General features: G+C 60.4%; 1 protein-coding gene across 2 annotated transcripts in view; it reads right to left on the reverse strand.

The window, feature by feature from the left end:
- Positions 1-20,762, reverse strand: part of PPARGC1B (PPARG coactivator 1 beta) — a 53,014-nt gene extending 32,252 nt beyond the window's left edge. Inside the window, exon 1 of one of the 2 annotated variants that reach the window (XM_087754095.1) lies at positions 20,614-20,762. In XM_087754095.1, the coding sequence (XP_087610221.1) occupies positions 20,614-20,697 (84 nt within the window). In that variant the 5' untranslated portion in view covers positions 20,698-20,762. Of the gene's footprint in view, positions 1-6,043; positions 6,113-20,613 lie in introns of those variants that run through there. The other variant, XM_087754096.1, reaches the window with a different exon arrangement.
- Between the last annotated feature and the right edge of the window lie 1,694 nt (positions 20,763-22,456).

The following is a 22,456-nucleotide window of genomic DNA, read 5'->3' on the forward strand; positions in this document are numbered from 1 at the left end:
CCAACCTCACACTCTGGGACGGCAGGAAACCTGCAGCTCAGCTCTGTGCAGGGCTCTTCCTCCTTTGCACAACGCTTTGGCCTCTCCTTAAATTTCAACACAGATTGCAGGGAACTTCATATGCCGCCGATCGAGTCAACAGGGGCCCGGCAGCCCTGGCTCTGGCAGGGAAATGTTCCCTAACCACCCCTGGCTGCTCCCACGGACAGTGTCTGACCCAGGGAGCCTGGGTGGGAATGCGGAGAGGGAGAAGTGCTGCAGAGCCAGCCGTTGTACTGCTCGTTGAAAAAGGAAGAGGAATCAGCCAGCCTAGCGCATGGAGAAGAGAGATGTCGGCCCGGCTGCACCAGCAGTAGTGCCGGGAGAGGAGCTGACACCGGGCTGGGGTGGCACAAGACACGGCTCCATCCCTGCAACATGTTTCTTTACTACAAACTTCTGTGCAACAAAATAAGGCCTTTGCCAAACCAAACGGGCCCCAAGCCAGCTCCTTCCAAGGCTCCCTGGGATGCTCCGCTTTACCCATCCCTCAGCAGGTGCCAAGCTCTTGTCGCGGGTGTCAGTTTTTCTGTTTGGGGTGTTTTTCCAGCTGGTGCTGGATGTCCTTGATGAGCTTTTCTGCAAAGGTGGCATCAAGCTGGAGGAGCAGGGAAACCTGCCTGCGCTGAATGTAAAACCCACTGGCAATGCTGTGACATGTCTCCAGACACTGCATCTAAATATAGACTCCTCATTTATTACCCTGCCGGCTGCTGGATTTGGTACGAGAGGAGCCGGGGGGCTGCACTGATGCTCCCCCTTGCCCGTGGCCAGGGATTGCCCATACACATCCAGTGCAGAAGCTCACATTGGCTTAAACAGGATGCAAAGCATAAAACAGACCATGAGCCTTCTCCCTGGGTGGCTCCTGAGAAATGGGGCTGGTTTTCTGGTGAAATGCTGTAGGTCCGAATTCCCCACTCTGCATCCTGGAGGGGTTTAGAGATGCGCTGGCACGAGCGGGTCCTGCCTGGGTGGGAAAGGACTCCCCCACTCCTGGCGAGAGCCGCCGCAGTACACAGGCCACCCAGTGAAGGATGCTGTGCCAGCCCCTGAGAGCATGGCTTTCCCGTGGCTTCCCTGCCGATGAAATGCAGGCATGCTTCCTTGCCCAAAACAGCCACGGATGCAGCGCTTGGCCCTGCTGCACTTACTGTCTCCCTGGGACTACGGGTGAGGGATTGTTTCTGCCAAACACTCAGGTCACACCAGGATTTGTCCCTCTGTTGCACATCCCGGAGGGAAGGAGACATGCCCCAAAATTTGCTGCGAACCTGCAGCCTCCATGACGCCTTGCCAAGGTTTTCGCGAGAGACCTGGTTCACCGATGGGAAATGCGGTGCTGGGGGGAAGGGGTCAATGCTCAGGGCAGGGCAGGCAGGGGAGGATGGAGACTGCACCCTGCATGCCCAAGAGAGCACAAAAGCCCACCAGGCTCAGCTCTGGGACATGGTGTGAAGGGAGGTGCCACAGGGCCGAGGCACGGGCAGGAGCAAGAGGGGTGAAGCCCAGGATGCCACAAAATGCTGCTGGCTGCCACCCACGCTCCCACGCAGCTGTGAGCTGCCATGCCATGGCACCGTTCCCCCAACAGCCGACCCCGCGCTGCCCTGCGCAGCCTCCCCACCCCGCGCCAAGCCGCGTGGCCCCTTCGCCTGAGCATTCGAGGGATGGAATTCGAGGGATTCGAGGATTCGATCCTGCACTGACCCCAGCCCACAGCCCCGTCAGCCATCCCAGGAGATGTGCAGGGCTGGCGTGAGCTGCCCACAAGCCTCCTGCCTGGGGAGAGCAAGCTCCCAGGACCTTTCCCACTGCTCTCTGGTGGGGACATCGGGGCAGGGGCCCCGTGCAAGAGGCAGGAGCGGCAGGGAGCTGTGCTCTGGTAGGTGCCATCAAGCCCCAGGCTGTGTGCTTGCTGCCTCCATCACTACATCTGAGAAAAATGGTTAAAAAAAGGGATGCACTGCACGTCAGTCCCTACCCCTGCATGGCCAGGAAGCCAGGCTGGGCTGAGGCGCTGCTGGCTGCTCACAGCAGCCATTCCCCCGCTCTTGGCGCTGAGTCCCATTGAGACGGGGCCAAGCAGGACGGGAACTCCAGGCATCCTGCCTCCTGCCGCCGGCGCTCCCGGCTGGCCGGTTCACGCTGGGACACCTGCTCCCCGGGTGGCCAGGGCGCCCTGCTACCAGCACCACCAGCCTTGGCCACGGCTCCTGCCCTATGACCGCAGTGCCAGCCAAAGGAAACAGCCCTCCGGCTCCCCAGCCTACCCGGCCTTTCCCCTGCTGGAGAGCGGCTGGACCCAGGGCCCATGGCACCCACAGGAGCGCCAGTCCTGCACCCCAGGCACCCTGGCATTGGGACCGCCCAAGGGTCTTGCAGAGCGGCGGGGGTCTACTGGGGGCTGCCTCGTCCCGCCAGCAGCCGGGCCAGAAGTGTACGCTCCTCTGGGTGAATCGGATCACGTCGTGGTAGCAGCAAAGGCAGCCGCGGCACCCACTGTGCCTGTGCCACCACCCACGTGGGGACTCCCACTGCACTCCCACCCATTGCACACCCTCCCATCACACATCCTCCCACCGCACACTCACCCATTGCACACCTGGCCATCGCAACCCCTCCTGCCACACTCCTGCCCATCGCTGGCATGGGGAGGGTGCGATGCAGGCACCCCGAGCATCCCCCAGGCAGGGGCAGAGGTGACTCCCCCTGCTCCTGAGCATCTCAGCTGCTGGCTGGAAGCTGAGCTGGGCAGCTGCAGAAACAGCCCGAGGCTCCCGGACACAAGGGATGCTTGCACGCTGGGCTGCCATCCCCACGCGGGGACAGGCAGGACAAGGTGCAGGGCTCACACAGGGCAGCTGAAAAAGCCACCCTCTGACATATGGGTCCTCGGCCCCCATGGAGTGTCCCTGCTGCCGTGGGGGCTGCAGTGAGACTGTTGCTGCCAGTGGCCCATGGGGACCTGCAGCAGCACAGTGGGGAGGGAGCTGGGGCTCTGCAAGCCCACGGGAGCCCCATGCCCACGAACATCCCTCAGCCCAACCCTGGTTACAATGGGATGCTCCCAGTCTTGAAACTCCCATTCAGTCCCCACTTGGAAACCAGAGACAGGGGATATGTTTTGACCCTTTCCCACCAAATCTCACCATCTTCCAACCAACCTTCATGATTTTGGAGCGTGGAGAAGCCTGAAGCAGTCCGACCCTCACCGCATCCCCATGCTTGGGGTGAGCTGGCCAGTCCCATGCTACGTTCCTCAGCCAGACCTTACAGATGGCAACAGCCCTTCTTTTTGGGGGAATGTCTGGGCTCACGAGGCAGGAGCACATCAGAGACTTCCCTGTGCCTTTGGGGGTTGCTCCCGCTTCTGCCCTTGTTCCCTATGCACAAAGACTTAAAGCAACCAAAAAAAAAACCAAATGCGATTTCTGGATGACCTCCTCCTCCCTGTGCTGACATCTGCTGACGCAGCAAAGAGGGGACACATGGACACCCTGCTTCTGCCTCCCCCCTCAGCCCCAGCGGCCTTTCCCCTGCTTTCCCCAGGCTCATGGGGGGCATAAACCCGTGGGCAGCAGCTGGTATTTGGGTAACAGGCCACAGAGCACTGGGGATGCAGAGCCAGGAGCACGCGCTGCTGCTGTCCTGACAGACAGATGGCCGCAGCCGCGGCCAGGCGGCCGGCAGGACAGGAGCAGCGCATGCTCCAGCAACTCTCCCACGGCCGCCAGCAAACACCCCTGGACCCCTGAGTCCAGATGTGAGGGGTGGCAGATAGGGGAAGAGCTCAGAGGGGAGCAGAGCCTGCCTGCCTGCAGCTCTGCCCTCCCTGCCTGCAGCTCTCCGGGCTGGGGGGGCCTCCCGTGGCGTCACTGCTTTTGCCCCCCCAGCACTGCAGCTTCTTTTGGATGGTGACACGTGCCGGGTGAGGCTCTGCTGCTGTCCTGCTGGAAGGAGCAGGATGGGATGCTCTGCAACAGGCTCCTTCACCCCGAACAGCTCACCTGTCTGTGCCACCCTCCTCACCCTCCAGCTAATGACAGTGACCCCCTCCCACCTTTCCCTGCAGGAGGATTTTGCTAACACCAGCCAAGGGATTTGCAGCTATAAAGGGCTCGTTAAGTGCTAACCATGCCTGGGAGCCGACTGGCATCCATCTTGGCAGACACCCAGCGCCGTCCCGGAGAAACCTCTGCAAAAATCACACCCCGTGCCTGCCGGCTCCCGGCCCTGGGCAGCCCCTCGCTGCGGCCATCGCCCCTCGCCAGGGGCACGGGTCCCGTGGGAGGGAGGCAGTGCCTGGGCAGCGAGCGCAGGGGACATCCAAAGAAGGAAAGGAGTTGGACGGATGGAGGAGCCGGCTGGGCTCTCTGGCCGGCCGGCTGGCCCATACTGTAAAAGGAGTGGGAACAGGGACTGCACAACTCTGGTTCCAGCAGTTTTAAGATGGCTGTGAAGCCAAGAGGAGGAGGAGGAGGAGGAGATTAACCCTCCCGGCACTGTGCTGCAGCCAGGAGCACCACGGTGAGGACAAATGGCAGGTTTCCCGAGGCTCCGCTCAACGGCAGATGGAGTGGGGCTCCCCTGACTCCCACCCGATAAAATGCAGCTGGTGATGCTTTCAGGCCTGGCAGCTGAGACGCTGCCCTCAGACAGGCCGTGGGAAGGAAAGACCGCTTGAGCATGGGCAAGCTGCCCTTCCCCTCATGCTGCCCCCAGGAAAGCACCCCACCGGGGGCTCAGCAGCACCAGAGGGGCAGGCAGGGGGCACCCATGGTGCCACCCCTCGCGGTGCCTGCCCATTGGCATTGCCATCCCTTGCTGGCTGCTCAGCAGGGAGCAGCAGGGCTGAGCAGTTGCTCAGCTTCCCTCCTTTTTCCCTGTGGACATACACGTGAATAATCACTTTTTTCCTGCTTAATGTTTTCCCTCAAAAACATCGGGCTTGGCCTTCCCTGCGCCTCTCTGTGGGATTCATCAGAGCTGCAGGAACCCAGGCACAGCGACTGGAGGAGCAAAGGTATCGGGCACTTAACAGCAATTTCCCTTCTCCGAAATGTTTATTGGTCATTGACGTCAAGTAATTATTGGGAATTATTAATTAAGAAAGCATTTAAGAACATTGCTTTTGTTGAGGTTTTGTTATTACAATTAGTTTATCAGCCAACAGGAGAAACATCAGCCTTTGCAGTTGCTTGGAGTGCAGCAAAGTGCCTGTAATTAATTTCCCTTTCCGCAGCAAGCGTTTTGCTCTGACCTACCTCGGGGACTTGCCTTTCTCCAGGTGTGCCAAACACAAGGGCTCTGGAAACACCCAGCCAAAGGGACCTCAAGAGGCCATCAGATGGGAACACCACGTCCCCTCTGGCCTGTCCGAGGCAACTACGCACGGAGAGCGGCTCTTTTCAGGAAAGCATCCTGGCCAGACGCCCTGATCCCGGGGAGGAAGCTGCAGGGTTAACAGAGCTGAGTCCCGCCGTCTCTCCAGGGCCACCCTGCCACGCTCCCATGTCCCCGGCTCTCACGGCACCCACCTCCCCGTGACAGCACCCGCGTTCTGCCGCAGAGCAGCTCGCCGGGGCGGGAGCTCAGGCACGCCGGCATCTCCAGCCTTGCGCGACGGGCGATTCAGCACCAGACCCCGTCCCCACGCGTGGGCCCCCCTGCGGCGCCCGGGGCGGGCAGACGGCGGGGCAGGACAGGAGGCGGCTCTGTGCAGCCGCCTGGGGCAGCTCGGGCAATTGCAGCCTCTGGGGGCTCCCAGACCCGCTCCTACCAAACCACAGCCCACCCGGCCAGCCCCCCTTTCATAGGGCCAGACCCCCCTTCCACAGGGCAGCACTAAGAGCCCACCCAGAAGGGATCGGCCCTTCCCACTTCACCTCATGCCTGCCCATGACCAGGAGGGCCGCAGCACGGGCAGGCGGCCACGCACCCCGTCTCCTCCCTGAGAAACCCGCCGAGGCCCACGCGGGTGCAGACTTTGGAGCACCAGCACCTCCTCCCTCCCTCGCCCGGGCGACCTGCGTGCCGTGGCTATCACATGGCGAGGCATCCCACCCGCACGTCGAAAGAGATTTTCTTTTCATCTCCATCCCCGGGCAAGTGGCTGGCTCCCAGGTGCTTGGCACTGAGAGGCACTGCTTTGGCAGCCCAGTGCTTTCCAAGGGCTCCCCCAAGCCCCTTGTATGCAGGCAGCACCCACCGCAGGCAGCAGCAGGCAGCTGGAGGGGTGAGCTGGGGCTGGGACGTGCCTGGAGATGGGGACAGCCCCACCAGCACCAAGCAGGAGAGGGGACCCAGGATTTCTGCTCAGAGTGGTCCGGGGCATGAATCTCAACGGGTTATCGCTCCCTTATTTCCTGGGTCCTCTGGCCCCAGGGAACGTGACACCATAGCGGGGCTGCGTGCTCATCTCTTGCAGCCCACTCTCCTCTTGCCACCTACTCTGCTTGGCCCCATCCTTGTACCCTGTCCCCCACGGGAACACGAGCCTGGGAGGCCACCATGCTGCGCCAGGCTGTGCCTTTGAGACGATGGGAGCACAGCTCCTCAGTGACCAGGGCACAGGGACAAGGTACCTGTGCCTCTGCCACCCTGTGCCAGCCACCTCAGCACTCCCACCTCCTCTCTAGCTCGAAGCCCCCCTCCTGGGGCAGGCAAGGCAGGACGGGCAGTGGGACACGGCGCACGCCAGCAGCGCCAGCACAGGGCACGCTCGGCTATGCACGCGCCCAGCACGTGCAGCGGGAGCTGGGCCCGGCGGGCAGCACGGGCACTGTGTGCTGCAGCTCCTGCCTCGCTGGTGCATGCACACGCATGCCCCGTGCACGCCTGCTCACACAGACCTGAGGCTAGCAGCAACGTGGCAGCTCCAGCACCGAACCCCCAGGCCTGGCTGGAGGGGACAGGATGGCCGGGAGGCCGGCTAACCCGACGGGACGCTGGGCTGCCTCTTGGGATGGGGGCTTGAGCACTGCCCTGGGCTGGGATCCTGCCTCCACCCAGGCACAGCCGGGCAAGCCTCAGCCTGGCCCCTCCAACAGCCATTCCTGCCCGCTCCTGTCTCTGTTGGAGGTACGGCAGTTCTTCCTTCCCTGGAAAAGTCAGGGTGCCAGTGGGTGGGTGATGCTGGGAGGGGTGCTGGGGAACCAGGCAGGCTACAGAGCCCGCGCCCCCTGAGTGGCAGGCAGCACAGTTGCAGCCTGCGAGCGGAGAGTTCCTGCAGGCCTTCCATAGAGCAGGCTGCAGGCGACTGCAGCCCAGGCACCCCCAGCCCCGTGCTCCCAGGCTGATGCTGGTGCAGCCCCTCGCAGCGCCCGTGAACACACGCACTCCCGAGCGCAGCACCAGGAGGGACCGGCAGCCCCCACTCAGCAAGTGGGTCAGCTATATATAAATGGAGCAGTCCCAGCAGCGCCAGTACCAGGCACCTTCCTGCCTTGCATCATCGCCACCCTAAAAACCATGGCCTGGAGACGGGGGCTGGCTGTGGCAGCCGTGAAATGCTGCCGCATTGCCAGAGGCACTGCTGAATCTGCGCCTTCATAGCCATCTCCCCGAGGACTCCCAGTCCTGTGCCCTGCTCAGCCAGGGCAGCCACCATGGAGGCGGGGGGACCAGGTGGGACCAACGTCGGACGGATGGACGCTCCCCGGACACCACGGCTGCAAGCTGAGCGGGTACTCCGCCACACAGAGCAGGCCCCCAGGAGGGAGATTTCCACTTCCATTTATTGAAATCAGCCGCCCCAGCTCCCAAGCATGCAGGCAACAAGCTCAAAATCCCTCATTAAGGCTGGGCAGACACCTCCCGAGCCCGAGGCGCACAGGCATGCCCGCTCAGCAGCGCGCACGCATGGGTTTGGCTCGCAGGGTCATGTTGAGCAGCCCCAGCGCGGCACATCACTGTGTAAGAACGTTGTGCAGGAAGACTGGGCAGCAGGGCAGTTTAGTCCCAGTATCCCCAGTCTGCTGCGCCCCAAGGGCAGATGCCTTCCCCAGTGCAACCTCCCCCCCTCAGCTGCACTGTTGCAGTTCGTGGGTCCAGTAAATCTGGTGCTGGAGGCCAGGAGGGGCATGGGTTGGGGTGCTTTGGGCTGCTGTCCCTCTTCACAGCCTTGTTGGCACCGTGCAGGACGAGAGGGCTGGTGTTCATCCTGCACCCCCACAAGCAGCTGGAAAAGCCCTTTGCAGCCTGCAGGTCTTCCAGTTGTCTACAGCCGAACATCACCAGCCTCTCACCCAGCCCGGAGGGTTGGTCATTAGGGAAAAACACTCTAATGAGGCAGCTCGTTAAAGGCAGGAACAGATTAGCCTGGGAACCTGAGGAACTCTGTGACTGCTGAGTTCAAGAATAGGAGAAATAGGCCTTTCCCTGGCAGTGGTAGGAGACGCTGCCTCAAAGCGGTGGGCTGAACCCATGAAGCCTCAAAGCCCCTTCAAAGCCCTGCACCCTCCCAGGAGTCCATGTGAGCTCTGAAGATGGAAGATGCTGGGAAGGGAAGACCATAGCTTGAAACCTATGAAAACACCCACTGAAATACAAGTGGAAAATACTCCATCCCTGATAGTCAAGTTCAAGCACTGCCTTCTCCTCTGATCAAGCAAAATCCCAGCACCAGCGTGGACTTCCAGCAGGGATGCTCCAGGGAGAAAGCCTTTGGCATGACACAGCCCCGCTGGACAGGAGCAACGTGGGAGGAGAGGCAAAGGCAACCAGAGTTCAGAGTTACAGTCATAAGAGAAAAATTAACCCTGGAAAAAAAAATCCTGCTGCATTTCCCACTGCAGGGAAAGGTTTGCAGACGGTCTCTTTCCACAGCCAAATGAAACACTGGTGAGCAGTGGAAGAGCGGGGTGAGCGGGGCACCCCAGGAGGTCGGGGTTACCTGAAAGCCACTTGGGCAGCAGGGAGAAGAATCAGGCCTGTGCGATGGCTGTTATGAATGAAGGTGGGAATGGTGCTGCTAAAGATAACTGTGAACAGGTACTATTAATAGCAATACTATGGGGGGGGGGGGGGTGTTGCGCTTTCTGCAAGGCGCTCTCTGGGATTGGTGAACGCTAATGGATTGGGCCCTGCCACAACACCAGGGAAGCAACCGTGTGTGTGCATCGTCAGAGCAGACTGATGCCCTCAAGGAATAAGGACCAGCGGCAAGTGGCCGACTAAGCCGGCCACCCGCCACCGCCACCGCAGACCAGTGCCGGCTGGGCACTCAGACCGAGGATCCCATGCGGGAGCTGCTGGCGAGGCTGCCGCCGTGCCGGTTTCCATGACGACTTCAGCACTTGGCGTGAGATGGAGATGACGGGATCAGCCAGGAAAGTAACTGAGTGGAGCTGGCGTCCTCCATCTGCCACGGCCGGCGGCACAACCCTGCCAACCCTGTGCGGCCGGCTGGCACAGGGCAAAGCCCTGGGAGCCTCTGGGCATCTGGGTCCCCCTCGTCTTACAGGGCGTGGGCTGGCTGCCACTTGTCCCCGTGAAGTGGAGCCTGCCCATCCCATCGGTCCCTCCTCGACGCCTCCATGAAAGCGCAGTCCAGGTCCCGACCCCCAGCCCCATGCTGGCCGGGCACACACTGAGCACCTGGCCAGGTTTGTACCCCTGGCTCTCGCCCCGGTGCTGCATTTCCACTCCTGGAGGGGCTGTCTCCCCAGCGGCACCACCTCCGAGCACACACATCCCTTCACGCCGCAGCTGGTGGTGTCGGGGCCAGCTGGCACAGCGGGCAGCCTGGCAGGGTGGCACCAAGCTCCCCTCTGCAGCTCAAGGAGATGCTGCAGGCTGGGGCCGAGCTGGCACCGGAGCCAGCCAAGCCCAGAAGTACCAGCCTGCACCGGGACAGCCCTGATCCTCACTGGCCCTCGGCCCCCACAGAGGCTTTCCCTGGCTTCCAGGTAATCTAAGATCAAGCGCTCCAGCCAGACGTGCTCAGTCAGACGTCCAGGGACACCACGGAGCAGTGGGGAACCAAACACCTGCAGCACATGACTCCCCAGCTGGCACAGTCCCCCGAGCCCCAAAAGCCACCAGCGCCCAGCCAAGGAGCGCTCCCCGGGGACTGCATCCCTTGCCAAGCCGCCACGCGTGGCCGCTGCTTTCCCAGGCTGCCGGCGGGGAGCACGCAGGGCCGGGGCAGCACGGCGCGCAGTTGGGACACCCAGCACCCCCTCCCGCCCGCACGCAGGATCCTGCTGCACACCCTTTTATTCCAGCAGTGCAATTAGCCTTGCTGACCCCTGAAATCCTCAGCCTCTCTAAGCAGCCATGCATTAAATCTTGGATCCAAGAGTGGAAATAGACTTCGTAAAAGGCTTATGCCCCTATTTATTACATTTTACGCATGACGGAGTCTGACAGCACGGCAACAGCACTGCGGTTGGCGCTGGCTCTGCCTCCACACCGAGGCAGACGGACAGACGAACAGGCAGAGTCTGGAGCCGGCAGCAGAACCTCAGCGGGTGTCTCCTCCTGGCCGGGCTTGGGTTGCCAGCTGAGTGCTCCCTCAGACGCAGGCAGGCAGGGATATCGATCTAGATGAAAGCTAACACCGCTCTCGGGGCTGGGTAACCGTATCTGCTGCACATTTGTATTCCTTTGAGCAGGGCGGAACGGCTGCAGCCATCTGCCGGAGCGGCTCGGGGATCCTGGGGATGCTGCGAGCCCTCTGGCCGGATCTCCACCACGCTGCCTCCTCCCATTTCAATGCGCAGCCTTCACCTTCTCTACTTCACCTCCACCTTGCTAGGGCCAAGTAACACAGACCTGAGGAGGGCATCACCAAAACGGCAGGGTCCTTCCTTCAGACCCAGGCCACCTCCACCCAGCAGGGACCAGTGGGGCTGCTGCCAGGCAGCGCTGAACCTGCTTGGTCCCTGCCCATGCGATGGGAGCCAAGGGGGCATCGCACCGGGGTTTGCAAGGTTGTGCAAGGGCACCATGTGAAGCCAGCATGTATGTGTTCACCGATGCCTCTCCGGGGGTCCCACCGTTTAGCCAGTGGGATGGCAGGGGTGGCAGAGGACCCTGCACACAGGGGTGAGCGCTGGCATGAGGCTGCACAGCTCTGAGCTGGGCAGAGGGCATGGTGAGGGGCAGGGATGGGCAGCAGGGAGATGTGAAGGCGTGAAGGGAGACCGAGCCGCCACATGCAAAGGAAGCAACAAGAAAAGTACAGATATGAAAGCTCAAATAGCTGAGGGATCCTCTGCTTTCCTGCAGAAAACATAAGGCAGCTCCTGCACATCTCCATCAGGGCCTGAATCACAAGAGAGATCAGGGAGCCCCTGCAGCAGCGCCGGGCTAGGGAACTGGTTCCTTCCTCCAAGGGGAGGCGATGGCATGTTAGCAAACAGCATGTTTGGGCATAGATGGGCTCTGGCCTCAAAAGGCATCGAGACATTTAGAAAAAACGCTGCAGTCCACAGCTCCGCAGGTTCCTGCTTCCCTGCCAGCCTGCAGCCCGGTCACTGCTGCGAGCTCCCCGCTGCCCCGGGACGGCTGCAAGCCCGCCCTGCCAATGGCAGGGGAATAACCCCCTCAGGCCTGATTGAATGAGGTTTAAACTCTCCCTAACACCCGTCCACAAAGGTCCTGTACCCGCCAGGGCGCTCGCAGGCTAATCCTCCCTCCAGAGCAGCTGCTATATTTAGGTATCTAAATGAGACAGAGTGGCTCTTTCCAAAAAAGAGTGAGTTTGGGTTACATAAATGCAGAGAGAAACTTGAAAGCTGTGTTTCCAGGTCCTCGCGCTGCCAGAGGCGAGCAGCAGAGACAGGGACAGTCTCCCCCCGGATAATCTGCCTTTCATTTATTTTCTACTCAGCTGGATGTGCGGATGGGTTTCAGACAGGCAGCAGGCAAGCGGTGCCAGCTGAGGGAGCCTGGGCAAGCAGACCCTCATGGGCAGCCCCTGGTCACCGCAGGGAGGCAGGGGCCCAGGGGCTGCCAAGGCACCGCATCCCCGGTAACACAGGAACGGAGAAGCCATCACTGCAGGCAGGCCAGGCAGCATGGCCAAAAGCATGGGCAGGAGGAGTCGACAGAAGTAAATAAACCGAGCAGCTCCAGCCCTCCCCATCCGTGCCTGTCCTAACAGTCCCCCCGCGACATCCCTCCGCGCCCAGCTGCTGGCTGACTTCCTCCCGAATCCACTTCCACCTCCCAAAGCCTCTGGTCCCACCAGGAGAGGAGATGTGCGTGCACGAGTGTGCCCCGCGCACCCGCTGCTGCTCACCCCAAGCCCCGGGGCTGCAGGGCAGGGGCTGCCCCTGCTCCGCTGCCAGCGCGAGCTGCTGGGGCGGGTGGGCTGCTGGTCATCAGCAAAGCAGCGTCCCCACCAGAGCTGGGTGACAACATGCACCATGGGGGTTTCTGGGGACATGTACCACGTGCTTTCATTTTAAATATATATATAGACACACTTATTCCTTCCTAAAAGGACATGGCCACGAGAAAAAAAAAAAGGCAGCTCAAATACCATCCAACCTTTCAGCCTGAGAAAACCACACAGTTCTCATAGGCTTGAGTTCTGTTTCCTGGGAAATGGGTTTTAGCACCCAAAACCCACATGTGCCAGTCTCCTGGTGGGGCCCCCACAGAGACAGAAACTTACTTTTTAAGAAAAACATTTGCTATTTTTTCCTTTCATTATTAGCACAGTTCGGTCGTGACTAACTGTGTGCAAGCTTGTTCCCAAGGAGAAACGATGCTGGTTGGTTTAAATCTCCAGCTCCAGCTATGCAGAGCTCTGGGGTTTATGCTGTTCAAGGGAAGGTTTAACAATCCTCCCGTCATTAAGATGCTGGAAGGTGGCTCTGAGCCGCACACACCTCGCACAGGCAGGGCTGCAGGCCCCAGAGCAGAGGGGGAAAGGAAAGCAGCTAAGGAGCCGCGGTTTAAAGGAAGCCGACAGGAACGCAAAGTTCAATTAGCTGGAAGCCAAGGGCCATGGAAGTTGCAAACATTTGCACCGAGGCTGTGCAAGTCCCAGGAAATGAGGAGAGAGGGACTTGAGCTGGAACAAAGTTCAGCCCTGCCACGCTGGGTGCCAGGTGAGCGACCTCTGCGCGGCAGCAAAGGGCACGGCCGGCTCGCCTGGCACGGACCACCGCGCGGCCCCGGGTGTCCTGCCCTGCCCTCCGCCAGTGCTGACTGCGAGGAGGCAGAGCCCCGGCCCTCCCGGCACACAGGCAGCGGCTCTGCCCGCCGCTCCGAGCCCAGGGAGCGCACGCTCTGCCTGGGCAACGTGCAAGGAGCCGTAGGACCGCGGCCACCCCAGCCCTGTGCCCACCGGCATGGGCACGCGATGCTCGCAGAGGGGCTGGCCTCTGCAGGGGAAAGAGAAGCCAGAGCCTGCCCCTGCTTTGGCCTTCCAGGGGAGCTGCACAGGTGCGATGTTTTACACCTCCAGCTCCTTGCTGTTATCTGAGCACAGGTACAACCATCACCCCGGCTGCAATCAGCACTGCTCTTTGCTCTAACCCAGCCTGGCTGCTGCGGGGCTGGCTGGAGCTCAGCCCCGTCAGCCTTGTGTGCATGCAGAGGGTTGCGGCACTGTCCCGCTGGGATGTTCCCTGAAACACCCCATGGCTACATTTGCACTTTCTTCATTAAAAAAATAACGTAACTTGCTCCTACCAAGGCATTTTGGCTAAAAACAAAGCAAGAAAGGGCTCAGCAAGAAGGCGGCCGAGGCTGGGGGACAGGGACCACGCTGCCTGCTCCCGGCAGCAGCTCCCCTGCACCCCAGCTCTGCGTGCCGAGGGACAGCTGGGGCTGCTCCGGCCGTGGGTCCCCTCGTGGCAGGACAACCAGGTCCCCAGCTGTCACTTGCAGGCGGTGAAACCTGCAGTCCCCCCTCATCCGGGCAAGAGGGAGGAGAAGAAACATGATTAGAGGCAGCTGGGCTTCCTTCCTTCCGCAAGGCACAGCCGGCCGCCCCAGCACGCTGCTCCGGCTGCAGCACAGCCCCAGCTCAGCCCCCCGCCTGTGCCGGGATGCTCTGCCCTCTCCCCTCCATCTCCCCCCGCCACAGGATTTCCTTGCTCTTGATGCGCACAACAATTAGGAAATGAGGGTTCCTTGGGGACTAGGTGGGGAAGGCAGCTTTTGGCGGGGGGAAAGGATGACGCCTCCCACACCCCTTGCCTGCTACCCCATATGCTGGGGTCAAATGGGGTCCTGCAGCCTCCTCAAACAAAGGCCGGGGAAGCAGAAATGACAGCAGCGATGAACTTGCTGCAAACTGAAACAGGAACTGAGGAGCCTGACCAGCGGCGCTGGCTCAGCAGAAGGGGCTGTTTCGGCCGGCGTGCTCTCTGCTGCTGCAGGCAGCGACCGCAGGGCGCAGAATTGGCGCAGAGGAAGAATTTAGAAAATGCATCTCAGTAAAGATTCGCTGCCTTGCAACCGTAGTCGCTGCAAGAGCTGGAGGCACCGTTTTATCCTCCGCCACCTCAGCACAAAAACATCCATATAAAGCATGTACTGCTCTGTCCCGGGGAGGGGAGAAGTGTCACATCAGCCCTCCCGGCACACCAGGGTCTCTCCCGCTTCAGCCCCCATCATGGAGGCTCCCCCTCGCCAAGGGCAGAGGCCTCCTGCTCCCAGCTGCGAGGGCAAAGGCCTGCCTGTTTGCTGCCTGGGTGGGCAGGGTGCCATGGGCAGGGTGGGTACGCGCAGGCAGGTATCAAAAGCCCCTGTGATACTTCAGCAGGACCCTCATCGTGCTCCCCCCGATGAAGCTCCTGGTACGGGGAGCACTGGGGAGGCACCCGGCACCCAGCGCCTGCCGGCTTTGCCTTGGAACAGCAGGGATGCAAGATAAGCGAAGTATTTTCCCTAAGCCCCACAATGCTGCCCGGGAGCCAGCGGCGATCAAAGGTTAGTCTGGCTACTGGATGGGGCCATCCCAAAGAGCCCCCAGGGCTGCCACAGTCTCCACACCCCCCACCAGCAGATACCAGACCTGCCGAATGGGCAGCCCCTCCCCGGGGGGCTTCCCGCTCTTACAGGGCCGAAGGAGATTTCCAGCTTCTATTTTTCCCTGTCTTAATTCTGAAGTGAACCAGTTAAATGTAGCAATTTGCAGCAGCTCAACCCTGGCTGTTGCCTCTACCTGGGGAGGCGCAGCGAGATGGAGCAGCGTAAGGATGGGGCTAAGGAGACCCTGAGTGCTGCCAGATCTGTGCAAAGTCCTCTGGCACTTCTTGGAAGCTCCCATTATAAAAACCAATAAATAAATAAATAAAAATTTGTGAGCCAGAGCTCGGGAAAAGTGCTGAAAAGCAGAACAGCCGAGCGATAAGGGAAGGGTAACACATTGGCTGGACCATCACCCAGCGCCTACAGCGCGGCTGCCCCTGGAAGTAGGTCACTACCTCACCTGACCACCCGCTCCATTAACTTCAACCTTTAGTCTCTGGCCCGTTACTACAAGCAGGGGCAGCTTAAAACACCCTCTGCCAGGCGCTCGCAAGAGGGTAGTTTGCCAGGCAGCAGGCAGGTGGTGGGAACCTGCTCTTCCCGGCACGGCATGCAGGCAGGGGAGCCAGCTGCCCACTCTCAGGGTGCAGGCAAGGGGCTGCTCCAGCCCGTGCCCCCAGGGAGGAGGAGTGCCACGTGGCCGGGACTGCGGCGGTCGGCCTGGCGCGGTCATGCTGGCAGCGGTGGCTCTGGCGTGTACAAAGTTCCCCCTCTCCTAAATCACTTCAGGCTGCCAAGCAGTCACGAGAAATATAAGCCCGCACAGGGTTGCCATGGAGTGGGGCTCCGCCGCGGGAGCCCGAAGCCGATTCCTCTGGCAAACACGTTTGCCGACCGAGGCCCTGCTGGCACCTCGTGTCCCCGGCTCCTCAGTGGCTGCGAGTGAGCGCAACATGCGTGGTCCTGGTGGAGCCTTATCTCTGGGGACGGCCCTTCCCTCCTCCAGCAGAGCCAAGGCCCCCTCCGTGCTGGAGAGCCCCACGGGGCACTCGAGCTCAGAGCGCCCTGCAGGCACGGTGCCCCTCGACCCGGTGACGCCATCTCCCCAAGGCCATGGGCAGGGAAAAGAAGCAGTGGCTTCAGTGGTGTTTGCCCTGCAGGCACTGGGCAACGAAGGCACAGACTGTCCCTGCACAATGCCTCTGCCCCAGCCGATGTCCCCGAGCTCCCGTGAGTGCTGGCATGTGCCAGCCAGGGGGAAGCGTGCCCTTGCCAGCACTCTGCCTGCCAGCAGTGCTGACACGGGACTCCCATGCTCTGCCATGAGCCGGTCCCCAGCCCCACCAAAGCCTAGCGGGCTCCTGCACCTCGGGAGCGGCAGGCAGCAGTGGCTGGCAGCAGAGCAAACCGCCTGCCAGGAGCCAGCCCGCGGCGTCCCTGTCCCCAGCCCTGCGCCAGGGGCCCTGGGACCCACTCCTCAAAGCCAGGAAGGGGTTTGGAGCAGAAAGGGCATCCCCTGGGGCATTTTTCATTGGACAACCCACAGCGCTGAAGTGCCGGAGCAAGTGGAGTTTGTAACTACAAAGAGGCTTTTGACATTGGAAAGGTTAATGTGAGAGAGAGATCCGTCTTCCTCACAAAGCTCCCTTTGCTGGAGGCACTAGGTTGAGACCTTAATTGGAGAGGTGCCTTTCCATTACGGCATGAGACCGGGGCAGGGATGTGCAGGCAGGAGGGAGGAAAGCCCACGGTCTGGGATAGCCCTGGGGCCCTACCAGGGTGGGGAGCACTGGGTGATCTGGTCAAAAGCAGGGGCTGAAGGCAGGCAGGTGCGTGGGGAGGCTCTCCGAGGGGCCAGATTTCAGGCCAGCCCTCCTTTCCCGCACCGCTGCTCCCTCCTGCTGCTCCCAGAGGCTCCTCTCTCCCGGCTCCAAGCAGCAGGCTCAGCAGCACGCCGTGCTCACCATCTCCCACAGCCACCGCTGCGGCGCGGGCGGCTGCCGGCATCCCCAGCAACCGCCGCCCCCCACTTTGCAAACGTACCAGCATGGCCTCTGCTAACTGCCACGGTCGGTAACAGCCGCTGAGCCACAGCCACCTTGCAGCGCTTTCTCGGGAGAGGGAGGGAGGTCTCCATCCCCAGCAATGCAGCGGCCCTTCGACCCAAGCTGCAGCAACGCAGCCAGGCTGGAGATCCACTTTGCAGAGGTCCTCGGGCTGTCTCAGCCATCCAGACTGCCCCCCCGCCCCCAATCTTTGAGAGAAAAGACACAGAAAAAGCAGAATATCGGTCTGCTTGGTGAGGACTATCAGAAATTAGGGATGCATCCCCACTTCATAACTAGCAGTAACAATCCACCCGATGGACTGCCTTTCTACCGCGGGCTTCACTGTGCCTCCTGCGCTCAGCACTGGATTAAGCTGTTAGTGGGAGGCTGAGAAGTTAAAGACGCAATATTGTATTTCAGTTCATGTGATCTTTAAGCATCTCTCCAAGAAGCATCCTGGGTTTGGGTTTTTTCTTTTTTTTCCCCCCTGCTGCACTTTGTTTGGGGTTTTTAAACAAATCGAAGCCATAAGAGTCAAACTGCTCCTGCCTCTTGCAGGGATGCAGAGAGTCGCCGGCTGCTCCGCGGTGCTCTCGGCAGAGCTGCCTGGCTGGCACTTTCCAGTGCCTGGTGCCAGCAGACGAACCAGCTACAACCAGCTTCATACCTCTGAGCAGCAAAGAGTTGCACAAAATGGACTAAGCGGGCCCAGAAATGACACATTTTGATTTGCAGCAAAACAAAATCACTTTTTTTGTTGTTAAAAAGGGAAAAGAAGGTGGCAGGAGAAAGGCAGATACCAAGTGAAAACTCCTGATTTTCTTTCTGTAGCAATGCAGGTACCATGTGAATCATCGCTGTCCTCGATATGTAAATAGAGGTTAGCAGGCATCCTCAGCACCAGCCCGTATAATTAAGGGACTGATGCAAATACCCATGTCAAACCTTCACCGTGCATCTCCCCAAGAGCCCTCCCGAGGATTCCTCCCCCGGAGAGGAAGGGATCGCCTGGCACCTGCACGCACCCAACTGCGCCCTTCTCAAAACCTACTGCGAAAGCAAGGACTGGGGAGGAGCACCGGGGAGAGAGCAGGAGAGTCAGAGCTCCTCAAGATTTCCACGAAGGAAATGGCTAATATTCATGATCTCATGGCCTCCTGACATCGTAGCCTCTCAGGATAATCTGATCTTGTGCTGGAGCACCGGGGACTTTGCGGAAGCAGCTTTCGGGCTTCATTGAGAAGTCAGTAACCCAGTTGTAAGCAGAGGCTCGTACAGTAGTAACGGGGAGAGACGTCAGCGGCCAGCCCGGGACCGCCTCCCGCTCCGAGTTATGAAGCGGGCATGTGACAGCAGCCAGGGCTGGAGCCTTCCCTGCAGTTTCATCAGAGGTTAAGGTACAAGCACCACACACGCTTCCAACTTCAGGCGTTTCTTAAGCAAATGCATGCAAATCATAGCTGGGGGGGGCTTTTTTTCCCCTCCCCTTTTTTTCTTTTCTTTTTACCCCCAGCCTTTAACCCCTGCGCACGTGGGGACGGGGAGGAAATGCAATTCTCAAAAGCAGGCGCGGGGCGGGAGAGCAACCACAGGCTGCACGCCACTGCCAGGGAACCTGCAGCGGGCTGCAAATATCCCACCCCGCAGACATCAGACCAGCACTAACTCTGTGCACGTACCTACGCTGCTCCCTCCCATATAGTGCATGCATGGCAGAGGGGGAGAAAAAGAGCGTTCAAGCACAGCAAACTGTATTTTAAGAGATGCCATAAAAACGGTCTTATTTCATCACAGGCCATTTCGCAGTCCCAAATTTTTCTGGGATGTTCACAACATGGTGGTTTTGCACCAGGGAAGGATGACAATTCTCAGGATGGTTTTTTTTTCCCCCCATGGCAGTCCCTTTTTGGAATAAGATTCCTAAATTGGCATGTCAAATGCTGACCAAAAACGCAAAACAAAAAAAGCCTTGAGACGTGTGCTGCAATCACATGAGCTTTTCACTTCACGTTAAGCATGCAGAGAACAGGCAGGTTATTGCAGGGAAGCGGAGCCAGGAACTTTCACCTGCCCAGGGAGCACCGGGGCTGGTGGGAGCTGCAGCCTTTCTGCCGCACTTCCTAGGGATGGCACCCCACACAACCAGCCTCCTCTTCTCTACCCGCCAGGTCCCTCAGCAACAATAAATCCATCCAAATCAGAAAATGCAAACCGCTTACAAAATCTTCTCAGCCCTCTTCTCACGCCTTCCTGACCCTTCTGCTGTAATCAACCTGTCAGCAGCTCTTCGTGAACAACCGAAGCTGCCCACCTCTCCCCGCTCTGCTCCCAGCAAGCCGCCCGGGTCCCACGCCAAGCCGGAGCACTCAGGAGCTGGTGCTTGCAAGGAGAGGCGCCGGGACTACATCAGTCTAGGTGGTGGCAAGACCTGCCTGGTTCTGTCTGGCACATGCACCAGGGGCAAATCCGATTTACCAAGTCTTGAGACCTTATTTGTTTTGAACCCAAACAGCAGGATTAGTCCCCGTCCCGTTCCCAACACTCCTGCAGTTTGCAATCCCGGAGCTAAACTGGTGAGAGAGCAGGGGTTGGGATGAATGTGCTAGCAACACAATCGCAGCTATTTTGTAATCTCTGGTTATGAAAGTGAAGGGCAGGAGGGATGATATATAACTACAGAAAACTCTTCCCACTTGCACCAGCCTCATCAATCCGACTGCGAAATGCACGGCTGTGCTCCGGATCAGTCACAGCTCTTGCTCCTGCCCGGCTTATTGTATAGCGCCTCTCTTCCACCCCCCAAAATGGAAAAGCATGCAAGCCCTATAGCCAGCACGGCTCGCTCTCGTGATCTTGCCGGAGCTGCCAAGGAACCTTAATCTGATTTTAATACCCAGCTCCGTCCAAAAGGGAGCCCATCCAGATTTTGGAGCCCCTGACTCGCAGCACCAAGACCCCCTCTCCCTGCCACCCCCCCCCCTTCCCCAAATCTCCATCCCCCAAGATCCCAGCCCGTATGCGTGGAACTGACGCTCGGCATGACTCATCCCCCCGCCCGGCTCTTATCAGCCCCCTCCGCGCAGCCCCCTGCGGAGCCCCCCCGCCGCCCTGCGCCGCGCCGTCCCCCTCCCCTCCTTCGCAGCGGGGCGGGGGGGCGTTGCGGGAGGGGGTTGTGTGAACCCAAACCGATCAACCCCTCAACTTCCACCCCCCCCTCCCCAAATTGCCGGCAGAAGGGGGGGGGGGGGGGGCGGGAGTCCACGTGCGAGTGGTGCTGAAAGCGCCGGCGGGGCTGCGGGGCTGCTGCCGCGCCGGGGCCGCCCCGAAGCCACGGGGAGGGGCGCGGAGAGAGCCGCGGGGGCGGCAGCGTTCTGCTGATCTTCCCTCCGCGCATCCGTGGAGCAAACGGGACCCTCGCAGATCCTCCGGGCACCTGGGGGAAGAGCCGGTCCCCCAGGTGCGGGGGGTGCGGGGACCGGCTCTTCCCCCAGATGCCCCGGGAAAGGGGGGGGTCTGCCGGCTTCCCCCCCGCCGTTGCACCGCGCCGGGGAGCCGGACAGCAGAGCCCCTCCGCCGCCCTCCCTACCTGGCTGTCAGCGAGGTAACTGAAGACGAAGGAGGAAAGATCCTCGTCGAGCAGAGAGCTGCAATCCGGCCCCGGCTCCGCCATCTTCCACCTCCGGCTGGGGCTGAGGCGGCACCGAGCATGCAGCAGGCGCGGCGGCGGGGAGCCGGGCGGCCGGCGGGGCGGAGCCGCCCGCAGCCCCCGCCCGCCGGCTGCGGGAGCCGGGGGGGCCGCGGGGGGGAGCGGGGCGGGGGGACGCCGCGGGTGCGGGCAGCCCCGGGGGGCTGGCAGCCGGGCGCGGGGCGCAGGCAGCTTCCCGCGGGGCGCGCGCCCGCTTTAAGCGCCGCTGCGCGCACCCTAAAAGTGCCAGCCCTTAAAAGCGGGGGCGCCCAGGGGGCTGCCAGCATCACCGGGTGCCCCTCGGCAGTCCCTAGATCACCCCGAGTGGAGATACATAAACCCTGGGAGCAGCGGGTTGGGCTGAGGGCCACATCCAGGCTTGGGGGGGACATCTGCAGCTGCAGAGTGCCCCCCAGGGCTTGCAGCCGCGCGAGGGGCACAAGCACCTTCCCACGGGACATGTACCCACCTTAAGCACTGCTGTGACACACCTTAGAAGTGCTAGCCCTGAAAAGTGGGGGCAACTGGGGTGCTGCCAGCATCACTGAGTGCCGCTCGGCAGTCCCTAGATGGCCCCAAGGTGAGATATATAAACTCTGAGTGCAGTGTGTTGGGCCGAGGGTCGCTTCCAGGCTCAGTGGGTCTGCACTGGATTGGGGCCAGGTGGCTGAGAGCAAAGAGTAACGAGGAGCAAAAGATCTTCAGCTTTCCCTCGTTTTCGTCTCAATGCTCATCCCACTCTTGCTGCGAGCATCTTGATGCCATGCACGTCATTTTTCTGTCAGGGGTTTTGAGGCGTACGCTAAAAGCCCTTTCAGAAATAATTAATGATGGGACCCAAAATCTCATGAATGTTCTATTTACTTACCCGTAGCAATTACATGGGAAAGAGCAGGGCTTGGCACTGCAGCCTGAATTAGCTGATACACAACCAACCGAGTGGCAACACCTGCAGCCTAATGGCTCCAGATCCTCAGACCCCCTCAGGTGGCTCAGACGAGCCTGCGGGATCAGTGTAAATGGCTAATGAAGCAAAGTGATGTGGAGCGATCTAGGTGGAGAGCTCTGTGTCAGGCTCTGATGGGTGAACAGAAGGTGCTTCTTCCTCTGGTAGGAAAGGTTTGCTGTCTGTCCGTGTTCTCCCTCCACTTTTGTTTCAAAGGGAGAGCTGTTTCCAGCCACTCTTTAACACCCCCCGGCCTCCCTTTGGTTCAGGATATGCTGTGAACACCACGCAATGTCTCGACATTGGATTTTCCCTGATGATCCCAAGCCTTGCACCAAAAGAAGATGTCAGTGGACAGCGTGTGCTCTATCATATGGCTGATGAGAGCTGGGGCAGGAGCGGCTTGGCTGGGGTGGGACAAAGTGAGAGAGAAGTCAACTCTTCCTCATTGCTGTGGCGCTTTATTACTAATTACTGTTATGAAGTGCTGAAACAGTTACCCAAGGTGCTTTTCAAGCTGCTGTACCAGCAATGAAACTTCCCTTCCCATGGGTGGGAGGTCTGGGCCCAGAAGCGCCGCTGCCGGGATGCACAGCTGCCGCTCACAGCGGGCACAGCACAGAGCACGGCGCCGTCAGCCTGCATCGCACCGGCCTGGGAAGGGAACTGCCTTGCGCTGGGGCACGTGCAGCTCCTTGCAGAACAAGACTCGAATTCCCAGCTGACCCTGCAGGCTGGTGGTCTGGAGGGCATTCTCCTCCCAGCCCCTCCTTTGCAGAAGATGCAAGTGCTGAACGC

The sequence above is a fragment of the Nipponia nippon genome, unplaced genomic scaffold (genome assembly GCF_047370975.1).
Source record: "Nipponia nippon isolate SJK-2023a ecotype South Korea unplaced genomic scaffold, ASM4737097v1 scaffold_17, whole genome shotgun sequence".
Lineage (NCBI taxonomy): Eukaryota > Metazoa > Chordata > Aves > Pelecaniformes > Threskiornithidae > Nipponia > Nipponia nippon.